Raw genomic sequence first — 18973 nt, forward strand, 5'->3', positions numbered from 1 at the left:
CTAAAATCCGGCTGAGCCAACCCAATACACTTGACTATCCAAAATTTTTTAATTCCCCTGGGTTTCTTTCAGTAAAATGCCTTAAAATCTTGATAGTCACAGCACCACCCAGCAGCATCAGCTAAAGTAGGTGCCTTTCCACCATCACCCAGGACACAGATAAATAGCTATATGCAGTAAATATCCACAGGAGCAGAGGCCCAGAGATGATGATCACACAGGCAAGATGGTGCCGGCACTCAACAAAAGGAGACGTGGCACCAGCCTTCTCTCCACTGAGTAATTGAAAGAAACACAAAATATTACAACATTCTTCTCAGCAGAACAGAGCGAGAATCTGTTTTGCATAACCTAGACACAGTCTCTGAAGAGGTGGGAAATGTAGGGTCAAATGGCTTCAGCCAGTGGAGAGGTCTGAAGAATAATTCCTAAATTGGCAATCAGCAGTTTAACCTCTTGCCTCTCAGCAAAAGAGTGATGGAGAAAAGCCACTGTTTAATTGCTTTGTTTTGTAAAACAAAATAGATGAACACAAAAAAACCTAAATTGACACAGCTGTAGGAAAACAGTGGAGACTTGAAAAGGTGAAGTGTAATTCCTATCTGTCACACTTTTTCCAGGCACGTTGAGCCAGGCCTCTGCCCAGGAGTCTGGCCCTTCCAAACCCCAGCCCTTGCCCACCTGATGAGCGTCACGTGCTGGCTTTTTCAGCCTGATTTTTGCGTTGTGGCCTCCAGTCAGCAGCACATGCCTTAGAGCGAGGTAGGGCAGTTCTGTCCCCTTCCCAGATTTTGGTGCTCCTCTCTGCATGGCCTTGTTAGATAGTCAGCTCAAGCCTGGAGGACTTCAAGGCGCTCACTAACAGTCCAGTGTGATACATTATTATGTACCCAGCACCTGTTGTTTTCTGCTGAAATATCCCACATGGTCTGCTCTTTAACCTTGGATTGTTTGAGTTTTTCCTGTACTTCTGCTTCCCTCTCCACTCTTCTGCCTGTCACTACTCCCCAGTCAATGCATATCCCCCCCTCCTTCCCCAGTTCACTCAAGGACAGTATTTTGAATCTCTCTAAGCCTCTATGTATTATCTTCCGGTATTTTCAGTATCACCAATTTGATAAATGTAAATGTAATTTTTTTTTTCTCTGTATCATCAGAAGACATTACATAAATTCAAACTCAGCAGTCTGATGGAAATTGCTGCCGGAAGTATTGCCAGTTTGCTCTGGTTTCAGTCTGAATTCCTGTATGGGAAAGTCTGCCTGTATCAGCAGCCCCAACACCTTTCTTCTGTTCGACATTAAAGCCTCCCTCGTCTTAGTTACTATTATATTCTTTCTGTTTGTATAGAGACACAATGTATTACACTATACTTTTTTATTTCATTTACTATCTAAGGTTGCAGGTGCCCTTCTCCAGTATGTTCAAGTTTTAAAATGCCATGCTGTTTCTCCCCCTTCCAACTACATTCAAGCTTCATGAGCAGTCAGTTCCTCCTCTTTTGATGCAAATACAGGGGAGCAAGGTTTACTGCTTTGTAGTTTCCATGTAATCACATTTACAAACTGCTTGGTTGAGTTGCTTTGCTTTTCCACAGGAGTATTCTGTGTTTACAGACAGCCAAAACTCAAAGTGCATTTTCCTGTTGGTTCAACCCACATTTGCTGTGCTTTATAAAACTGTTTGTTTTGCCTGTGTGTAACTATGCTGAAATGAACTGCTTGGATGCAAGAGAGGCAGATCAGCTGCCCTTGCTCTAGCAGTAAACTTAATCATAAACTCATAAGCACTAATTTGGGCTGCTTCTAAATAAGAGAGTTGGCTGCTGCTTTTTTTTTTCTTTTTTTTCCCCATTTTCTTCTACTTTCCCCATCCGGCACTGCAGCATTTGTTGTTATGTTCAAGTTGGAAGTGCTATGGGTGAAACTGCAGACTCAAGTGCTGGCTGAATAGTCCTTAGGCCACTGCGAACATTTCTGTTTCCATTCTAAGCTGTACGTGTTTAGCAGCCTCAGTTTGGGAGTGAGGGAATTGTCGGCTCGCTGTTGGTTTTACAGCTTCTTCCCAAGGCTCTGAATTCGGCATTTCAATAGCAACTTGATGTTGATCTAACTGCATGACAGTGAACAGTTGTTGAGACTGCTTTGCTACACTCTCTGTTTAACTTTTTTCATTATAGGCAGGCTACTGTTAGTTATTTATAAATACCAACCCCTTTTTCCCCACTATAAAGGGATTATTTGGGTCAATTGTTTTTTACAGTAAGGATGGTGAAACAGTAGAACAGGTTGCCCAGAGACGTGGTGGAAGCCCCAAAGCCCCATCCCTGGAAACATTCAAGATCAGGTTGGACAGGGCTCTGAGCAACCCGATCTAGTGGAAGATGTCCCAGCTCACTGCAGGGGAGGTTGGACCCAGCTCACTGCAGGGGAGCTTTAAGGATCTCTTCTAACCCAAACCATTCTATGATTATTCCTCTGAGAATCTATCTAATGTTACTGAATACAAAAGTACAAGTCTTTTAATTTATAAATTACCCAGTCTTACAGTGTCTTCTTTTAAAGATGTTGACAGAAATATATGATCCAAAATCATCTGACTTGTCATGCTATGACATATAATATGACCAAGAAAGGGCCTGATGGGCAGTGTCCTCTGGGGTTGTGTGTGTGTGGTGCATCTGGAGCAGTCCACCCATGGAGCACAGAGACACATTAGCCAGTGTAATACAGGTCTTCTTAACTAAACTATTTGCAGCTCTCAGAGCCACTCTGACAGCTCCTCTGGGCTGCTTGCAGTTTCTCAACTCCATTCATGGCCAGTACACTACAGGGCGGTGTTGAGAGAATCTCCCAGGCACACCTCTCAATCCTCAGCGTGCTTATTAAAGTGGCTTTTAAAAGTGTTTTCCTATGGTCAGGACTGACACAGACACTACACAGGAATCTATAGCAAATACTTTAGCTGGTGACCTTTCCTTTCCCTTAGGCATTGATCAAGTAGAGGCTATAGCTAAAAGTTTGGGCCATAACATAAAGTAATCTCCAGCCCAGTGGGCTTATGGAAACTATGAGGAGCTAAGTTAGCTGAGGACTTTTTTGCTACACACGTAGCAAATGAACTTTTAAAATATAATCAAATATCCTGTTTTCAAGGAAATGTGATAGGAAGTAATGCACAAACCCTATATTTTATGCTAAGAGATTTGTTTCTAATGAGAATGTTTTCCAGTATTTCCCTTGAGACATCAGCCTTAAAAATAATGTTCCAACTTTAATTTTCTCATTTGTGGAGAAAGGTAGAAGGCCCAACAGCTTGTGTCAATGAATATAAACTATAACTTTTATGCAATCTAGAATGTACCATAGCACTTGTACTCCTTAGTAATTGTACTTCATATTGTTTCTTCCACAGATAACACATTTTCCCCCTCTGGCTTTCCTTCCCATTTGAAGCTTTCCATTCATCTGAAAAATACTAGTTTAGACAATCCAGGCACAATATCACTCTAAACTCATTATTTCAGAGACTTTAATTATCCCCTATCATCCATACATGAATAAACAGAAGAAAAAAAGTCAGGGCAAATTATCCATGGCTTGGACGCCACAGGCATCAAGTGAATCATCCCTCTCTTGGGAGAGCAGGGTTTATATGCCCGCAGAGGGAGCATGTCACATGATTCTAGGGAAAAATCTGTGGGTACTCCCAGGAAAATTTGTCCTGTTTTGCTCTGCTCTCAGAGCCCTGACACTTTCCATAGCACAGCTTTGGCAACTGCTACTGTCACTCTCCAAAGGCAGAAGCAAACATACAAGTGCTGCTGATGCTGTCGGACTTTGTCCCTGGCAGAGTCTTTACAGAAAATAAAGTTGTTTGCTGTATAAAATTGCTGTTCTCCTCTGTAAGCCAAAAAACTTCCTCTGAAGGGTGTTTGCATGGAATAGGAACAAGTTAAGGGTGCAATATTGAATTTAGTGCTGCTCTACTCAAAGGCTCTGGCTTGGCTTTTACTTGACTTTCCACCCCACTGCGATGTTGCAGGGTGAGAGTGATGACTCTTTAGCATGGAGCTAACTATCCACCCTGCAAGTCATCTCGGTCCTAACCGCCTTTTCAGAGCCATTTGTAAGGCTGCATTTCCAAGCTTGATTTTCTTTACTTCTTGGACCAGTTTCCAGGCTCTTCAGGAATTCTTTCTGCTTCCTGGAATGGAAACTCTACTGTCTGCTGACATCTTTGCTCTGAATGTCAATGATGTGTGCTCTGGCATGGGTTTGGCATAAATTTTCTTCTAATGGGGAAAAATGGGCTAATTATCACCCAGTTATCCTGAACATTTTGAAGACAAAAATACAGCTGGAGGCAATTCTGGCACCATATTTCTTCTAGATTTCTACATTTTAGTTGAGAACATCTTATTACAATGTTTTGTCTTATATAACTTTTTTCAGCTGTATCTGTGACTAGTTTGTTCTGGGTCAATTTTTCTCCTATTAATAACGTTACGCTTACTCAAGGCTTGTAGAGGGTTTTTTTTGATCTTACCACACAAAGCTATGTGGGATTTTTTTTTCTTTAAACCATTATGCTCCTCCCACACACAGGCTTGGGACTGTAATTGCACACCCAATCAATTCCAGTGTTATCCCTCTAGCATTTTTCAAATGTGTCAATTTTCCAGGTGTTTTCATTTCATATTTTGATTAGATTACAGAAGCCTTAAAAATATTTAACAAAGATGAGCCTCATCCTTAATGTTTGCATTCAGAATAAACCACTGTAATAAACCCAACCCAAGCCGAATACTTTGTCAACACTTTTCTGATGAAGATCCATACAACTGGAAATTTATGTGCAGAATGTTCTCCTGCCTAAATAGAAAACGATTTTTCGTTAACTACTGAACCCTGTAACAAATTATTTGTCTTAAAATTCACTGACAAGCAGTCATTCTCAAGTTCCACCTTTTCTTCAGTCATTAGGCACAATTTTCTTCTCTTTTTCTCTCAGCAGCAAAGTTTGCTCTTGTAAAACCTGTAATAATGAAGTGCATCTTCTCTACAACACGATGATGATGAACTAGTTATTATTTTAAGAGGATTCTAATTGTATATGTATGCCTTATGGTCCAAACAACTCCAGAAGTGTTTACCTGCTATTACGTACCATTTCAGTTCTCCTTTAACTAGTGTATTGGCATCTTACTGCAGACTTCAGTCCCCCAGTGCTTTTAAAGCTGTTCAGCTAGCCCGCCTTGAGACGTTGTTGTAAAATCTACAATGCACAATTACTTATGAATTTTACATCCTTTTAGCCTTCATGGCTAGACTGTTAATGAGGGAATAAATAGCAGAACTTCATTTAATCCCACAAATTGCTTAACATGAATTATTTAAGCAAAGGACATACAGCCATTCTGTTGCCTTTGGCAGAGGGACATCCATAGTGTTCTAGTTGCAACATCACTTCTTCCAGATAGATGGGTAAGGTACCTGTGGATGCAACATGGATCTAAATCCGTTTACTTGAAAGGAATAAAACTGGGGGGAAAAACAGTGTAAAGTTCACCTTTTCTAACTTGCAGTTTCTTCACTGTGACTGTTTGTTTACATGAAAGCAAATAGGCTGTCTTGTACCAGTGGAGAGAAGTAAATATTTTGGGGAGCAATTTATTTGACCAAAGACAGATGTTTACTCTGGAACAAAATAATTATCCAGAGTACATAAAGAGAAATGCTTATTTCTTTTCATTGGTGTCAGATGTAGACATTTCTAATTGGTCAAAAGAATTCTGCCCTTTATGCCGAGGCTGTGCACTTAACACACAATTTATCATTGCTGAGCTGTAACATCAGTTCTGTCATCCTTACTACTCTTACTTATTCAGTGAGACTATTTGCATAAAAAAGTTTTACTCAGCATGAGTAATGGTGCCAGCACTGAGGTTATGTTGCAAGTAGAGAGAAGAGATGTTTCCATTAGCGCTAAACCTTATCTCAGAAAAATCACTGGAGACTGGCACTTCCCAGAGGTTCTTTCGATTATCCTCTCTTCTTCTAATAATTGACTCCAAACAGTTCAGCTCCTGTAATTTGGTGAAACAGAATCTGTCTTTTTCAGAGATTTATTCATGAAGTCTCAAGAAAGTCTGTGCTTAGGTATCAGGTTGTCTGTTGAGATCACCAGCAAATGCATTACTGGAGAGCTGAGGGTGTTAGGGATAATGCTGTGGGATGTGAGAGGGCGTAACTGAAGATAATGCAGTAGTAGTGAAGGGGGTCATATATGAGAAACAGAAGAATGAAGAGAGAGAACTAGGTAGGATGAGGACAGTGGATATACAATGTAATGAGGAAAAACTCAATTAAAATATCTAATGGCCCATCCACTTATTTGAGCTGGACACCCTGCTCTGACTTACCATCATTTTGTAATGAATAAATGTATTTAGTACTTTCCTCTGAAACTGGAAAGAAGGAACGTGATTTCAGTTAGGTGATAATTCAGTTTATATTTGGTTTGGCATGACAATTTTATCCTTGGATGAAAAAGTTAGGGTATTGTATCATATGATATGACATGTCCTCATCTTTGCTCCATTTGGGACCTCTGCCACTGACAGTTCTGCACCGCTATGGCACTCTGGTACCCCTAGGATCTTTCCTGCTAAAAACCTGGTATCTGACTGAGCCTAATTCAAATCCCCAGACAGACAAACATAAGAAGCTGATCAGGACTTAAACAAGAAACCACAGAAACCTAGCTTCTGGGTCTTGTCCCATGGCCATGAGTTATCCAGGGTCAGGTTTCACTCTAATACCAGCATGAAGATAATCTAGAAAGTCAGTAGAAGGAAATCACTTGAAATGAGTGTACACATGTAGACCATGAGCATCCACATACACTTGAATTCTAAGTTTAAAATATTTTTCTCTAGAGTAATGAACGTTTATCAAGATAAGACTGTATCTACATCGCTATATAAATCATTGCTATACGGTTCCTTATGGACATATTAATAATCACCGGACCTGTGCCTATTGTTTGTGGACAAGCATGGGCCAGCAGGGGATTGACTTATATCGACTGCATTTATTTTTATTGAATTCTTTAGTTCTAATCACCTTAATAATAATACGTTTCTGCAATGTTTAGCCTATAAAATGTAATTGGAATAATTCTAATTACTCCAATTGTATTTTAACATCACCTTATCTCATTTCCATATCTTAACACTCTACCACTGCCTCCTTGACTACTGAACTTTCTTACTTTATAGTAGCTATACCTAAAAATGTCATTTTGCATGTCAAAACATGCGGTCAGCATGGAGCCTCAGCAAAAGTAACAAGGTAGATGAGCTTTTCTCAGGTACCTATCACCTAATGCTGAAGGAGTCTGGATTTACCTGTTTTCCACCTTCAAAACTCTGTGTGCAGTGATGCACAACTCAGTACTAAAAAAGAAATAGACCTCCTTTGGCTTTTTGCTAGCATTTCTGCTCTTCACATGACGCTCCTTAATCATACACTGTGCAGCCAAAAGGAACCCTTGCAGTCCTCTGTGTAGCCTCAAGCGTAAATCTACCCAGATTTAATTTCTGTTTGAACTTAAGTCTTTTGAGGGAGAAGGAATCTTAACCCTCTGTAACAGAGAGTTCACAATAAACATTGAGGAGCTACTCTTTCAGTAGTCTTACTGCTAAAGTATATACCTATTTCTAAACTACACTTTGTCTAGTTCCTTCTCACAGCCATTGGATCTTGTTGTTCCTTTGTCTGCTGTTTTGAGGGGTCCACTACCAAAATTATGCTCCCTTCAGAGGTACTGTAGACTGTCATCAAGTCACTCCAGTACCTTAACTGTCCTAAATCACTAGGTCTTCCGCAATAAAGCGTATTTTGTCTGTAGCAGAGTGCAATTACTCTTCTCAGATACTCCAGGCATGATTTTCATTGCAGGATCCTAAAGTGTGGTTTGCTCATAGTGATATTAAATTTCAGTGTTAATTTGTCATTCTTCTGTAGCCCCACCCTTTTCTCAGGAGGGAAAGAAGCCCTTTCCTTTGATAGTTTGCATTCAGACTCTCTTAATTTGTGTCACAGATGACTTGTGGCTGGCTGGAACTTTGTGTAGCTCCTACAAGCTCACTAGAGGGAAGGCTTGCCTTGACCTCCATCACAGTTCAGCTGCCTAAAACCAAGGGAGGTACCTACCCAAATCTGAGGGAACGTACCCTGCAGACTGTTGAAAAGAATGAACCCAAGGTGCTTCGAATAGTGCTTGACAGTAGGCAGAAAAATAACTATGCTCAGTGAAGGTACTGCTAATTAACATCACCATGAAACAACAAGTACTAGTTCTTCCTCTAAATGGGAACATGTCTCTCGTAACAGATTAGAGACTGGTAGCGCTATTATTTTAAACAGGCAGCATTTCCATTGGAAATATAACCACTGAGATACCACTTTATGGCAGTAACATCCATGAGAGTTTTGCCTGTATGAGGAATATCTGATTAGTACCAAATTAGTTCTGGTCCTTAGCAACCAGAAGTCGTACAAAATATCAACAGAGAGTAGTAAAACATACTTTATATGAATACTGTGGTCTGCACCTTACTCTGGCTGTGTGTAACACTAAGGTAGGGACCTGATGATCTCAGAGGTCTTTTCCAGCCTCAACAATTCTGTGATTTTGTGACCGCAGTTTAAAGGGCAATCTGTCCATGCGCCAGACCCACGGACACCGCGCTGTGTCAGTTGCAGCCCGCCAGGAAGGTCAGAGGACAGGAAAAGCTCGGTGCATCTCCCACCTGAGGAGCGATGTGCAGGGCTGCCGAGCAGTCACGGAGCAGGCAGCTGCCCCAGCGCCCTACCCGCCATCCGTGCATTCGGCAGCACTCGTGACTCTTGGGAAAACCGCCCGGCAGCCCCCTTGCCAAGAAACGATGGCAGTAAATAAATGATGTTGAAGTGAAAACATTTCCACGCTGGTCTAATGAGCTATGGAACAAAGCTAGGCGGGAATTTACCCCTCCCTCACAGCACGGAGCAGGCAGCTGCCCCAGCGCCCTACCCGCCATCCGTGCATTCGGCAGCACTCGTGACTCTTGGGAAAACCGCCCGGCAGCCCCCTTGCCAAGAAACGATGGCAGTAAATAAATGATGTTGAAGTGAAAACATTTCCACGCTGGTCTAATGAGCTATGGAACAAAGCTAGGCGGGAATTTACCCCTCCCTCACAGTGTTCAGGTGAGAATGCAACAAATGATCTGTACCTCTTTCCATCAGGAACACTTTACAGTCATACAGGAGTTTTTCTATAGTGGAAATTAGAACTTTGTTTAAATACGAGCTGTTTGTTACTAAAGGTTTTTCCTTTATTTTTCTTGAGTCTTAAATTTGCAGGATTAAAATCTGTAGATAACGCACTGAACTACCCTTCTTAGCTCTACTCCTTCTCTTGGTTACTTAGATCCCTATGTGAAGATCCATCTGATGCAGAATGGTAAGAGGCTGAAGAAGAAAAAGACTACGATTAAAAAGAACACTCTGAATCCCTACTACAACGAGTCTTTCAGCTTTGAAGTACCATTCGAGCAAATTCAGGTAACGTCAAACACTGTTCTGTCTTCCATCTGCGTTCCACTTCTCAGTCCTTATGAATATTTAACAGGAATCTTGTTAATTATCACGTGTGCATGCCTTCATTAGCACCTAGGTGCCAGCCCTGCACTACATTAGATGAGTGTGACTGCTTCAAGAGGGAAATGATAAAATGCACAGTACTTAGGAAGCTTTGATTCATCAGTGAGAAATGGATAACTGACATTTTCTGTTAACAGAAATGGATTCTGGAAAAAAAAAATCCTCGGGGAGATAACAAAGGAATGTGCCAGCAGAAAAAAAAAAAAAGTATAAGGATAAAAGAAAAGGCATATATAGCAATTTTTCCCAAATTATTTGAAATAATAAATTAGCATCATCAGTTAAATTTGTATTCCCTATGCATTTTTTGGTCGTGTTTGTTGAAAGCACAATAGCATCCCTCTTAAATAAAACAGATAATTTAATCACAATTTTTTTCAGTTATTTGCCACACCGTGAAAACTTTTTCAGTGATTTGAGAATCTCAGGAGTCAGTACTGCTGTACCTGTTCTCTTGGTATCTCAGGGGAGCTCCAGCAGTTGTCCAGGTGCTTCTGGAGAGTTCGGTGCCTAACATTAGGGGTCTCTGAAATCAGCACAGTGAGGTGGAAGTCACCAACATTAGGAGTGGGAAAGAGCCGGACAAGGCATCAGGTCATTTTTTTCAGGGTCTTGGTTACCTACCTTTGGGCTACTGGGAGGCAAATCATCTCTCATTCATGAGATTTTAACTTTTCTGATGTTAACTAGCCTTTTCTCACTAAGGGGGCCTGTTAGCTCAGTCAGTTGAGCGTGGCGCTAACTATGTCAATGTCGCGGGTTCGACTCCTGTTCGGTCCCCATGTGTTGCCTAATCTAGTCGAGAGGTGGCGTCCCTGGCGACAGGGAGGCTGGATTAAAATGATCTCTAACGTCCCTTCCAGCTTAGGCCATTCTATGATTCTATGATTCTTCCTAACCATCTCAGGAGGAATGTAGTTTTCCTCCCTAAGTGAACTTAAACGTGTATCTTCAATGTTGTACCCAATTACTCTTGTCACCTGTGCTCCTATGGCTTGTGTTGGGAACGCAACACTCATTTCTGCATAAATCTTAAGTATATGGTTGGCCAGAGAGCATAAGATCACCTGTTAATTGGGTGATTCACTTGGAAAGGGAGAGCCTTTGGTCTCAGGTCTGATTGAGGTGTTGTAAACCACATAAAGATCAGATGGTGCAGGCCTCCTTCATTTTTTTAAAGCCTTAAGCATTAGTGCTGAACTGTTTCATTGCTCTTCTCACTTGTTATAGCGTTTATTGTCAGGGCAGATGTACTGGTTTAAATATCCTCAGAAGAGCTGCATCACTGGCTTCCCACCCGCCCGTGGAGCCCTGTGACGGTGGAGCTGTTAAGCAAGACAATAGATTTTCTGGGTGGAGCTGAGTGTGGAAAGTGTACTTTCAGGGATTTCTTGGTTTCAGTGACCATAATTAAAATAGTCTGGGAATAAATCCTTTTGTGGCTTGTAAGAGAAGTTTGGGTATGAGTTAGATGCTGTGCTACCTCCAGTTTAAAAATTTAAATGGCCTGGTCCAACTGGGGAGCACTTCTTGATGAGATGAGGGCATGGCGTGGGATTTGAGACTCTATCTTAGATTTTGATAGCAACTGCACTGGAGAGAAGCACAGGAGCCAAGCCCTACATTCCAACTAAAGCAGTGTGCTTGGATTTTATTGACTTGGTACTAACAAAGGTAATGAAACTAGACAAGGTGAGCCAGTAGAAAGAGTGACTTGGGTACGTGACTTGCCTCATTTAGAATTTCTTCCTGCCCCACAGCATGTACAGGTGTCTGTGGACTCTAGGAATCAGAAAGTGGGAAATCCAGTGGGGCCTAATTCCTATTGATTTTAATGAAAGCTAGTCTGGGTGCTTGCGAAAGATCTCATAACGAGTATCAAAGGCCCAGAGGCAAAAAAAAAAGATGAGTCAAACCGAGCCTGTCTGGCAACATAGGCAACAAATGTCTTGATTTTGGGAAACTGGAATAGACACTTCCAAGTTATCAGATCTGAGCTTTGACTGGTACATTCTGTAGATACTTAGCCATTTTGCCATCTAATCCTACATCAATATTTTAAGGTGCATGTAAACCCTGTAAAAAGTATTGTGGTTTAGCTGGTGTTTGATTTTCTTAAAATACATATATTAGGATAACATTATAGCTATTTACTTCAGTATGTAGCCTCAATTTAAAATCTGTAATTACGGACTTTGGTCATAAGCCAATATATTTTGGACTTAGTTATAAAAGACCAGATTAGAAGCTATTTCATTATGGTTACTGAAGTGGTTTAATCATTAGAAAAACAGATTTTTAAATGTTGTTTAGACTTAATATGGTAAAAATCACTGTGGCTTTTGGGTAATTCTTGTAAAAGTCATTAAGTGAACTTTCACAGTCAAATAGAAAATAATGGGTATACAAGTTTCCTGACTGTTGGAGAGCGAAGACAAGAGAGCTCATGGAGAGAAAGCAGCTCAATAGCAGTACATCTGTATAATTTAAAATGGACCAAACATTAACATTTTCCACAATTTAATAGTAACTATGGATTCTGGCTATTAAGGGAATGAAAATGATGTCTGTAAGGGTAATGGGAGAAAACACCAGGAAGTCAAAGCCTGTTGCTACAAGCAGACCAAGCACATGTTTTGCCACGTGCAAGACAGACTGCCTCCGTAGATAGCAATCTCCCCAGGCCCTTTCAGTGCAAAGAATGCTTAATCATGCCAATGAAATTGCTAATCCAAGTGTTTATTAGCAGAGGTGGTGCTTTCTACTAGCACCTCTTGGGTTTTGCAGTGCAGTTCTTCCTGTAATATATGGTACAAAGGCAAAGAGACGCTCACATTTCTCTGTAGGTTTTTAAGCCTGAGACCAGAAGGTGAAAATTATCTTACACCTTTATGGAGCGAGGAAAAGGGTCTTGTCTTTACAGTGCCCATTGTTGTCTTATGATTAACACACACATAAACATATCCAATAGGAACTAGCCCCCAAGCTTCTAGGTACAGCACGCAGCTGGTTTTTGTATCGTAAAATAATAGGCTCATGCTTACTTTTTATACCTGTGATTGTACCATGCATCTAAAACATAAATGGTCATTTGGGAAGGTACCATCAACATTAAAAGTGAACGTATTGCAAACAGTAATACTGAAACATCATTTTGGTATCTAGAAATACTTGCTTCAGAATATTGCCTTTATTGTGAGTGCTCTGGGGAGAGAGTCTTGAGTTCGATGTACACTTCTGTCATCAGTGACTAAATAAATACTTTAGTGCCTGTTGAAATCATCTCTTTCTCTGGTTCAGAGAATTGCACAATCCTGTAAGGGAGTGGAGTCTATAAAGTAGACCTCATGAGCCTAGCCTTGCAGATATGCTTTAAAAAGTCAGTTACTTTTAAAAGATAATCCTATTTCAAGCATTGAAATTAAGCAAGAAATCCAGACTGTGCATATATTTAAAGCTTTAAATTTAAAAACCTGATGCTTGAGAATAGAAGATTTTTTCTGGAAGAAATGTATTTCAGGGTATTTATTCCTCCAGTTCAGGAAACTCATGCTGTAATAAGAACCTGTGTGTATTTATTGTAGGATAGAAAGGAATCAGGGAAAGAACTGTATGTTCGTCTTTAAAAATAAATCTTCCTTAGGAGAAGTGTTTGCAATTTAGTAAAGTCAGCCCAAGGCTGTTAACATCTTAGGTGCTCCACCACTCCACTGAAGGAATAGCTGTTTGTGCTCTTTCAACAAATATTAATGACCCAAAGGAGAGGAATGTGTGCATATGCACGCAAACACATACACAAACGCCTGGCTTGAACATCACCTCCCAGTATGTCCCAGTCTAAGTGAATGGAAAATCCTCTATGAGCTGTGACAGATGAGCTAGCGTGGATTTTGTGGGAATAGTTTAACCCTGTTTGTCAGAGGTCACCGTTCCTGCGACAGAAGTGGCACTCTAACACTGGCTCTGTCGCAAGCAGCGCCAGCCGGTGTGTCAGAGCCCTGAGACTGTGGGGGTTATACATCTTTCCAACGTGCCGGAGCATGCAGTCTCTTTTCTAGACTCCTATATGAATATAGACAATATACACATTGTACACACATACTTAGATCTGTGCAAGTGCACACACACAGATGAGTATGTGTGTGTATATGTATATAGTAATCATAAGGGCTATCTTCTGAATTTATGTGAAAATAGCTGATTAGCATGCTGGATGGATGGTAAGAGGTGTTTTCCATTTCTGAATTTTATCTGCTAACTTATTTACTTCAACGATGATGATGTGTTAAATTGCACTACTTTTGCATTAGCTTGCCTTAAGCTCTCCATTTTAGCCCTACAAACTCCTAGCCGTCCGTCTTCAATAACAACAACAACACACAAAAAAATCGATAAGTTATTAATCTGTTAAAGGAAAAAAAGAAAATCAACCTTGATGCCCATATAAAGCTCTGCGGTGCAAGGGGGCGAATTTCAAGTTAAGAGGGAGGTTGTGAACTTAATTTATTTGGAAGGCTGACAAGAAGCAAAGACAAAAGTTTGAATTTGCTTCTCTCTGGGAGAGCCTGCTCTGGCTGTCGCACACTTACCCCCTTCATGGAGACTCCACTGCTGTCACCTGTCCCAAGTTTCATCCCTTCCCACCTTCCCCTTGCTGTCGTGCTCACTGATCTTTCTCTGTCTCCTTGTAGAAAGTGCAAATTGTTGTGACTGTTTTGGACTATGACAAGATTGGCAAGAATGATGCCATCGGGAAAGTCTTTGTGGGCTACAACAGCACCGGCGCGGAACTGCGGCATTGGTCAGACATGTTGGCCAACCCCCGGCGGCCCATCGCGCAGTGGCACACTTTACAGCCTGAGGAGGAGGTGGATGCCATGCTGGCAGTCAAGAAGTAAATTAAATTAAGTTATGAAGAAGAAAAAGAAGAAGAAGAAGAAGAAGCCTTTCTGCATTGCCCACATAGTGCTCTTTAGCCAGTATCTGTAAATACCTCAGTAATATGGGTCCTTTCATTTCCAGCCATGTGTTCCCGACACAGATCAGTTGTACTTTTAAATTCCCATTTTTAATTTGCACAAATTTAAATGTAGAGAGCCCTCTAAAGGCACTTCATTTCACCACTGCCCCTCCAGATCTACTCTTCTTTTAAGCAATATGATGTGTAGATAGAGCATGACAGAAATTATTTATTGTATCACACAGTTGTATATATACACCAGTATGCTGAGAATTTATTTCTAGTTTGTGTATTTGTATGTTGTAAGCGTTTCCTAATCTGTGTATATCTAGATGTTTTTAATAAGATGTTCTATTTTAAATTATGTAAATTGACTGAGATATAGGAGAGCTGATAATATATTATAGGGTAACTATTGTATCGTCTGCATTCCAGAAAAAAAAAAAATTCCAACTTGTAAGGCACTAGTAGTGTTACACTGACATCTTAAAGGACAACTTAAATCTGAGCTTTCAACTGGACCATCCTAATAACACGCTACGCGTCCACAGTGAATCTTGGAAAGGCAAATCCAATTGGGTAGACTTCTTTCACAGGCAACTTAGCATGATCTGAGCAGCTCCGTGGCTGACCTCAAGGAGATGTAGCCAGAAGCCAGGATATAATTCTTTTGTATATATTCCAAAGCAAACACGTAACAGACTGAAATGGCTTTAGATTGAAAGTTGAGGAATCAGTTCCATAGGAGGCAACAATTTCATCTTAACACACAAAGTAAGACCATTGCAGAGGTTGTGCAGGGAGGGGGGGAAGGGAGGGGCGAGACGCAGCAGTAGCAAAATGCTGCCATGAAAACAAGAGTAGCTCTCCGTTGTTATCACCTTTATACAAAATTTGCATACTGTGAATTCCATCCACGATTTCACATTATAATGAGTTTGCACATTAGACTTTGTAACAAAATATTTTATTATACTAACTCAGATTAGAAGGAATGCAGAATATTTTTTAGACACAGTCGTGTGAGTTTATTATACAAAATAGTTTCATGGTAAACAGACAGTATTGTAATCCCATCAGAAGATGACAAAATTTAGCCATAGTTCTAAATGCACTTCAAAGTAAGCCAAAAGAGAACAGCTAGTGACCTTTTATATACTATTTATACTTAAGTTTTAATTTGTCCTTTAAAAAAAAAGTGAAAAAGAACAAGTTCTAGAAAACTGAAGCAACCTCTTCTGTATACTAGATGCTCGTTTCAGGAGGAGTTTTTAAATGTTTTCAATGTTATTATGTAGTAAATGGCACTATTATGAAGCTATTAGTCATTCCATAAGAGTCTTGAAAGACTGCTCTGTGTATCACTGTGACTGCCGTGTGTGCTTAGAAATGTAGTTTTCTCAGTGGATAGCAATCAATTTATTCCGTAGTGATATTGTAATAATACTGCCATTCCCTTCTACTGCACTGCCGAAGGAACGCATAGCACAAGCAGTTCTAGCTATTCTGGACCAATTTAGAACTGGGGCGCTATGCAGGGGACAAGGATGCTATACTGAATGGGTTGACCACGCAGCATTTTGTCAAGCCCTGTGCAATACTCGATATTTCCGATCTCCCTCTCCCACCCCCACCCCTTCCCCGCTGCTTTACTGTAGATAGTCACCTTACAGCTAGCCAGCATGTCATCTCGGCTTGTACCATCTCATCAAGACAATTAGGGCATCACTTCTATCTCACATACCGTCCTTTGAGCCCCCTCGCTTACGTTTCCAAGCTGTGAATATATTTATAATGCTTTGAAGAGTTGATTATTTTCAGCAATGCAAGCTACCCCAAAAATGTGGAAATGCTACACCTTTTGGAGGGAGGCGAGAATTAACCGTTAACGTTCTTACCAGTTGTACCTGATAGAAATCACTGAAAACAAAGATGAATGTAACCAGAGGACTGTGTACTTAAAACTAAATTCCACTGCCTCTCTCAAGGCTCTGCTTCTGGGAGAGGGCTGATGGTCCGAGAGGTCAGTACAGGGCTGGCCAAGCACCGATGTTTTCAGTACAAAAGAAGCAGCAAAAAAGTGAGGAGAGTAAAAGTCTGGATCTCTCCCCACCTCCAAAAGTGAGAATAGCAAGGCCCATTTTCTTTCTTTTTTACATGAAACACGGAAAAAACACAAGCGAGACATTTTCTGGTAGAAACAGGCGCATACATGCAAAGCATCAAGCTGGAATACTCTAAAATCTTAACCTTAAGGACCAAACCCCACCAAAGAGGAGAAGTAGACAGCTTTCCAGTGTAAGAGCTTCATGGTCTCCAGCTTTCAGGATAGCTGCAGGTTCAAACTGCCAGGCCCGACTCGTTGTGTTAAGGTATTCTTAAAGCTTTCTCTTCCTACACTGCCAGACTGAACGTCACCATGGGACTGGTTTGTAAGGTACGATGATTCTCAGAGACTGAACCTGCCGTGTGACCAAGATGACATTTCCATCCTCAAAGAAGCCACATGTACCTTTCTGACAAAGCTGTGTGAAGTATTAGAATCTGATGCTGTAGAAAGATCCTAGTTGCCTTTGTGTATATTTACTGCCTGCTTGAGTGTTTCTCTGTGTGGGTTTTCTCTGTATCTTGTAGAAATGTTTGGGGTGTTCTATCCTGCCATATCGCTCGTGGCCCGCGAGCTGACAACTTTAGCCGTATTTTACCTTCATTTTTGATGAGGTGGTTTATATTTTGTTTCACTTTGTGTAGTGACTTCCCACAGTAGAGTTTTCCAATTGTCGTTAAAATAACATACATATTACACAGATATTCAATAAAAATGTTTTATTTCCTGTTGATGTTCTAGCACTTCTCTTTTGATCTAAAATTTTGAAAAGACATTCCACTCTAGGGCTGTAGCACAATCATAAACTTCAAAGTGTCGCAAGTGTAATAGCATAGCACTTTTCAAGGGGCTGTGAAAAGCTGCTTTCATCAGTGTGGTCTGCTGTAAGATGGTCACAGCCACCTGTGCTCCAGTAGATGAATTCGCCACCTCTACTGCAGGTGGAGAATTTTATTACCTTGTTTTCCCAAGAGCGTGATTATTTGCCTCCAGAAAACATCATTCTCTATCAAAACATGGGCTAGTTTCTATACCGCAACAAAACCTCCCACGTAGTTACCTAGGCATCAGTACTCTTCAAGCCAATTGTGTTGGCGCCGTGGTTGAAATTTTGATTTGGAGAGAGATGGTACATTAAAGAGGTACTTCAGTGCTGGCCACAGAATCAAGCCTCTTGTAAACTAAAGATCGTTATATAAGAGCTTAAACTGTATAGGGGTAGTGGGGAGGAAGTGAATCCACAAACTAAAAATTATTGAAAATAACATTGTACTATGAAACAAGTTAAGTCCTGAGCCTGTGAAGAGAATCGCCTCCAAAAAAAAAAAAAACACAAAACCAAATCTGTAACCATGTTTTATGCAACTATTTTCCACAGCACTTCCCCCGCCAGCCTGGTTTCTTCCCCAGTCTGAAAAGAAATATGCGCATTCCTTTCAAGAACCACACTACGATGACTACTGATATGCACCAGTTCAACCACAGCCATTGTTTCATGAGGCCTTACTGCAAGTTAGAGCTTATTGTACATATTTTCAGGCTTGGTCTTTTTCCCTATTCCCACTACTCAGAAAGTGCCCTCTTTTCTCCCAGTTGTGGGGTTTTTCATCGTCTAGTGTCAATGAGCACCAAATGGACTGAGGCCACGCTCAGCAAGCGAGAGCAGGCCGACACCTCCTGGTGGACATGGTGATTTGAAGAGAAGCTACTCATCCAAAACTGTGAATGACTGGGATCTGTGTCTGTGCTTTTACAGAGGTGATGCCTGCAGGAGTGGTGCAGCGCAGTTCCCCCTAGATACAGGCAGGTACCACATTATGGAGGTATGAGATGCCGCTGCTCCCTTCTTCCCCCTCTAAACTGTGGCGTGATCAAATCAAGCACATACTTCCCTAAGAGGATTAGTTTGCTTCAGAGTAGACCCAAATCTATCAAAGCCAATAAATACTTTGATCTAGGTTCTATATGCACCAGCTATTTTTGCAGGTCTTGAGAATACCAAAATGACATCTTTGTCAATCAAAACCAGTTCTTCCAACAGGGCTAATCAGTTAAAGGCAGTCATTACAACTAATGTAAGGAAAAATGCTTCATATAATAGCTGTTATACTAAGTGGGGAAAGCAGCAAAAATTACCAATTTTATTCAGCTCATTTAACCCCTAATCAACTGTCAAGAGAAACATTCTTCCCA

The 18973-nt window shown here is 40.8% G+C and overlaps 1 protein-coding gene across 1 annotated transcript; it reads left to right on the forward strand.

Moving 5' to 3' along the window:
- Window positions 1-9476: 9476 nt before the first annotated feature.
- Window positions 9477-15862, forward strand: LOC104270736 (synaptotagmin-1). The gene is made up of 2 exons (XM_009865178.1): window positions 9477-9614; window positions 14405-15862. The coding sequence occupies exons 1-2, from the start codon at window positions 9504-9506 to the stop codon at window positions 14609-14611; spliced, it is 318 nt and encodes a 105-aa protein (XP_009863480.1). The 5' UTR covers window positions 9477-9503; the 3' UTR covers window positions 14612-15862.
- The last annotated feature ends 3111 nt before the right edge of the window (window positions 15863-18973 follow it).

This window comes from Apaloderma vittatum, unplaced genomic scaffold, assembly GCF_000703405.1.
Source record: "Apaloderma vittatum isolate BGI_N311 unplaced genomic scaffold, ASM70340v1 scaffold39782, whole genome shotgun sequence".
Classification (NCBI taxonomy): domain Eukaryota; kingdom Metazoa; phylum Chordata; class Aves; order Trogoniformes; family Trogonidae; genus Apaloderma; species Apaloderma vittatum.

Coding starts and splice junctions, on each gene's coding strand:
- LOC104270736 (XM_009865178.1), top strand. CDS start 9,504: ATGCAGAATGGTAAGAGGCTGAAGAAGAAAAAGACTACGATTAAAAAG. Junction 9,615..14,404: donor TACCATTCGAGCAAATTCAG/GTAACGTCAAAC, acceptor GTCTCCTTGTAG/AAAGTGCAAATTGTTGTGAC.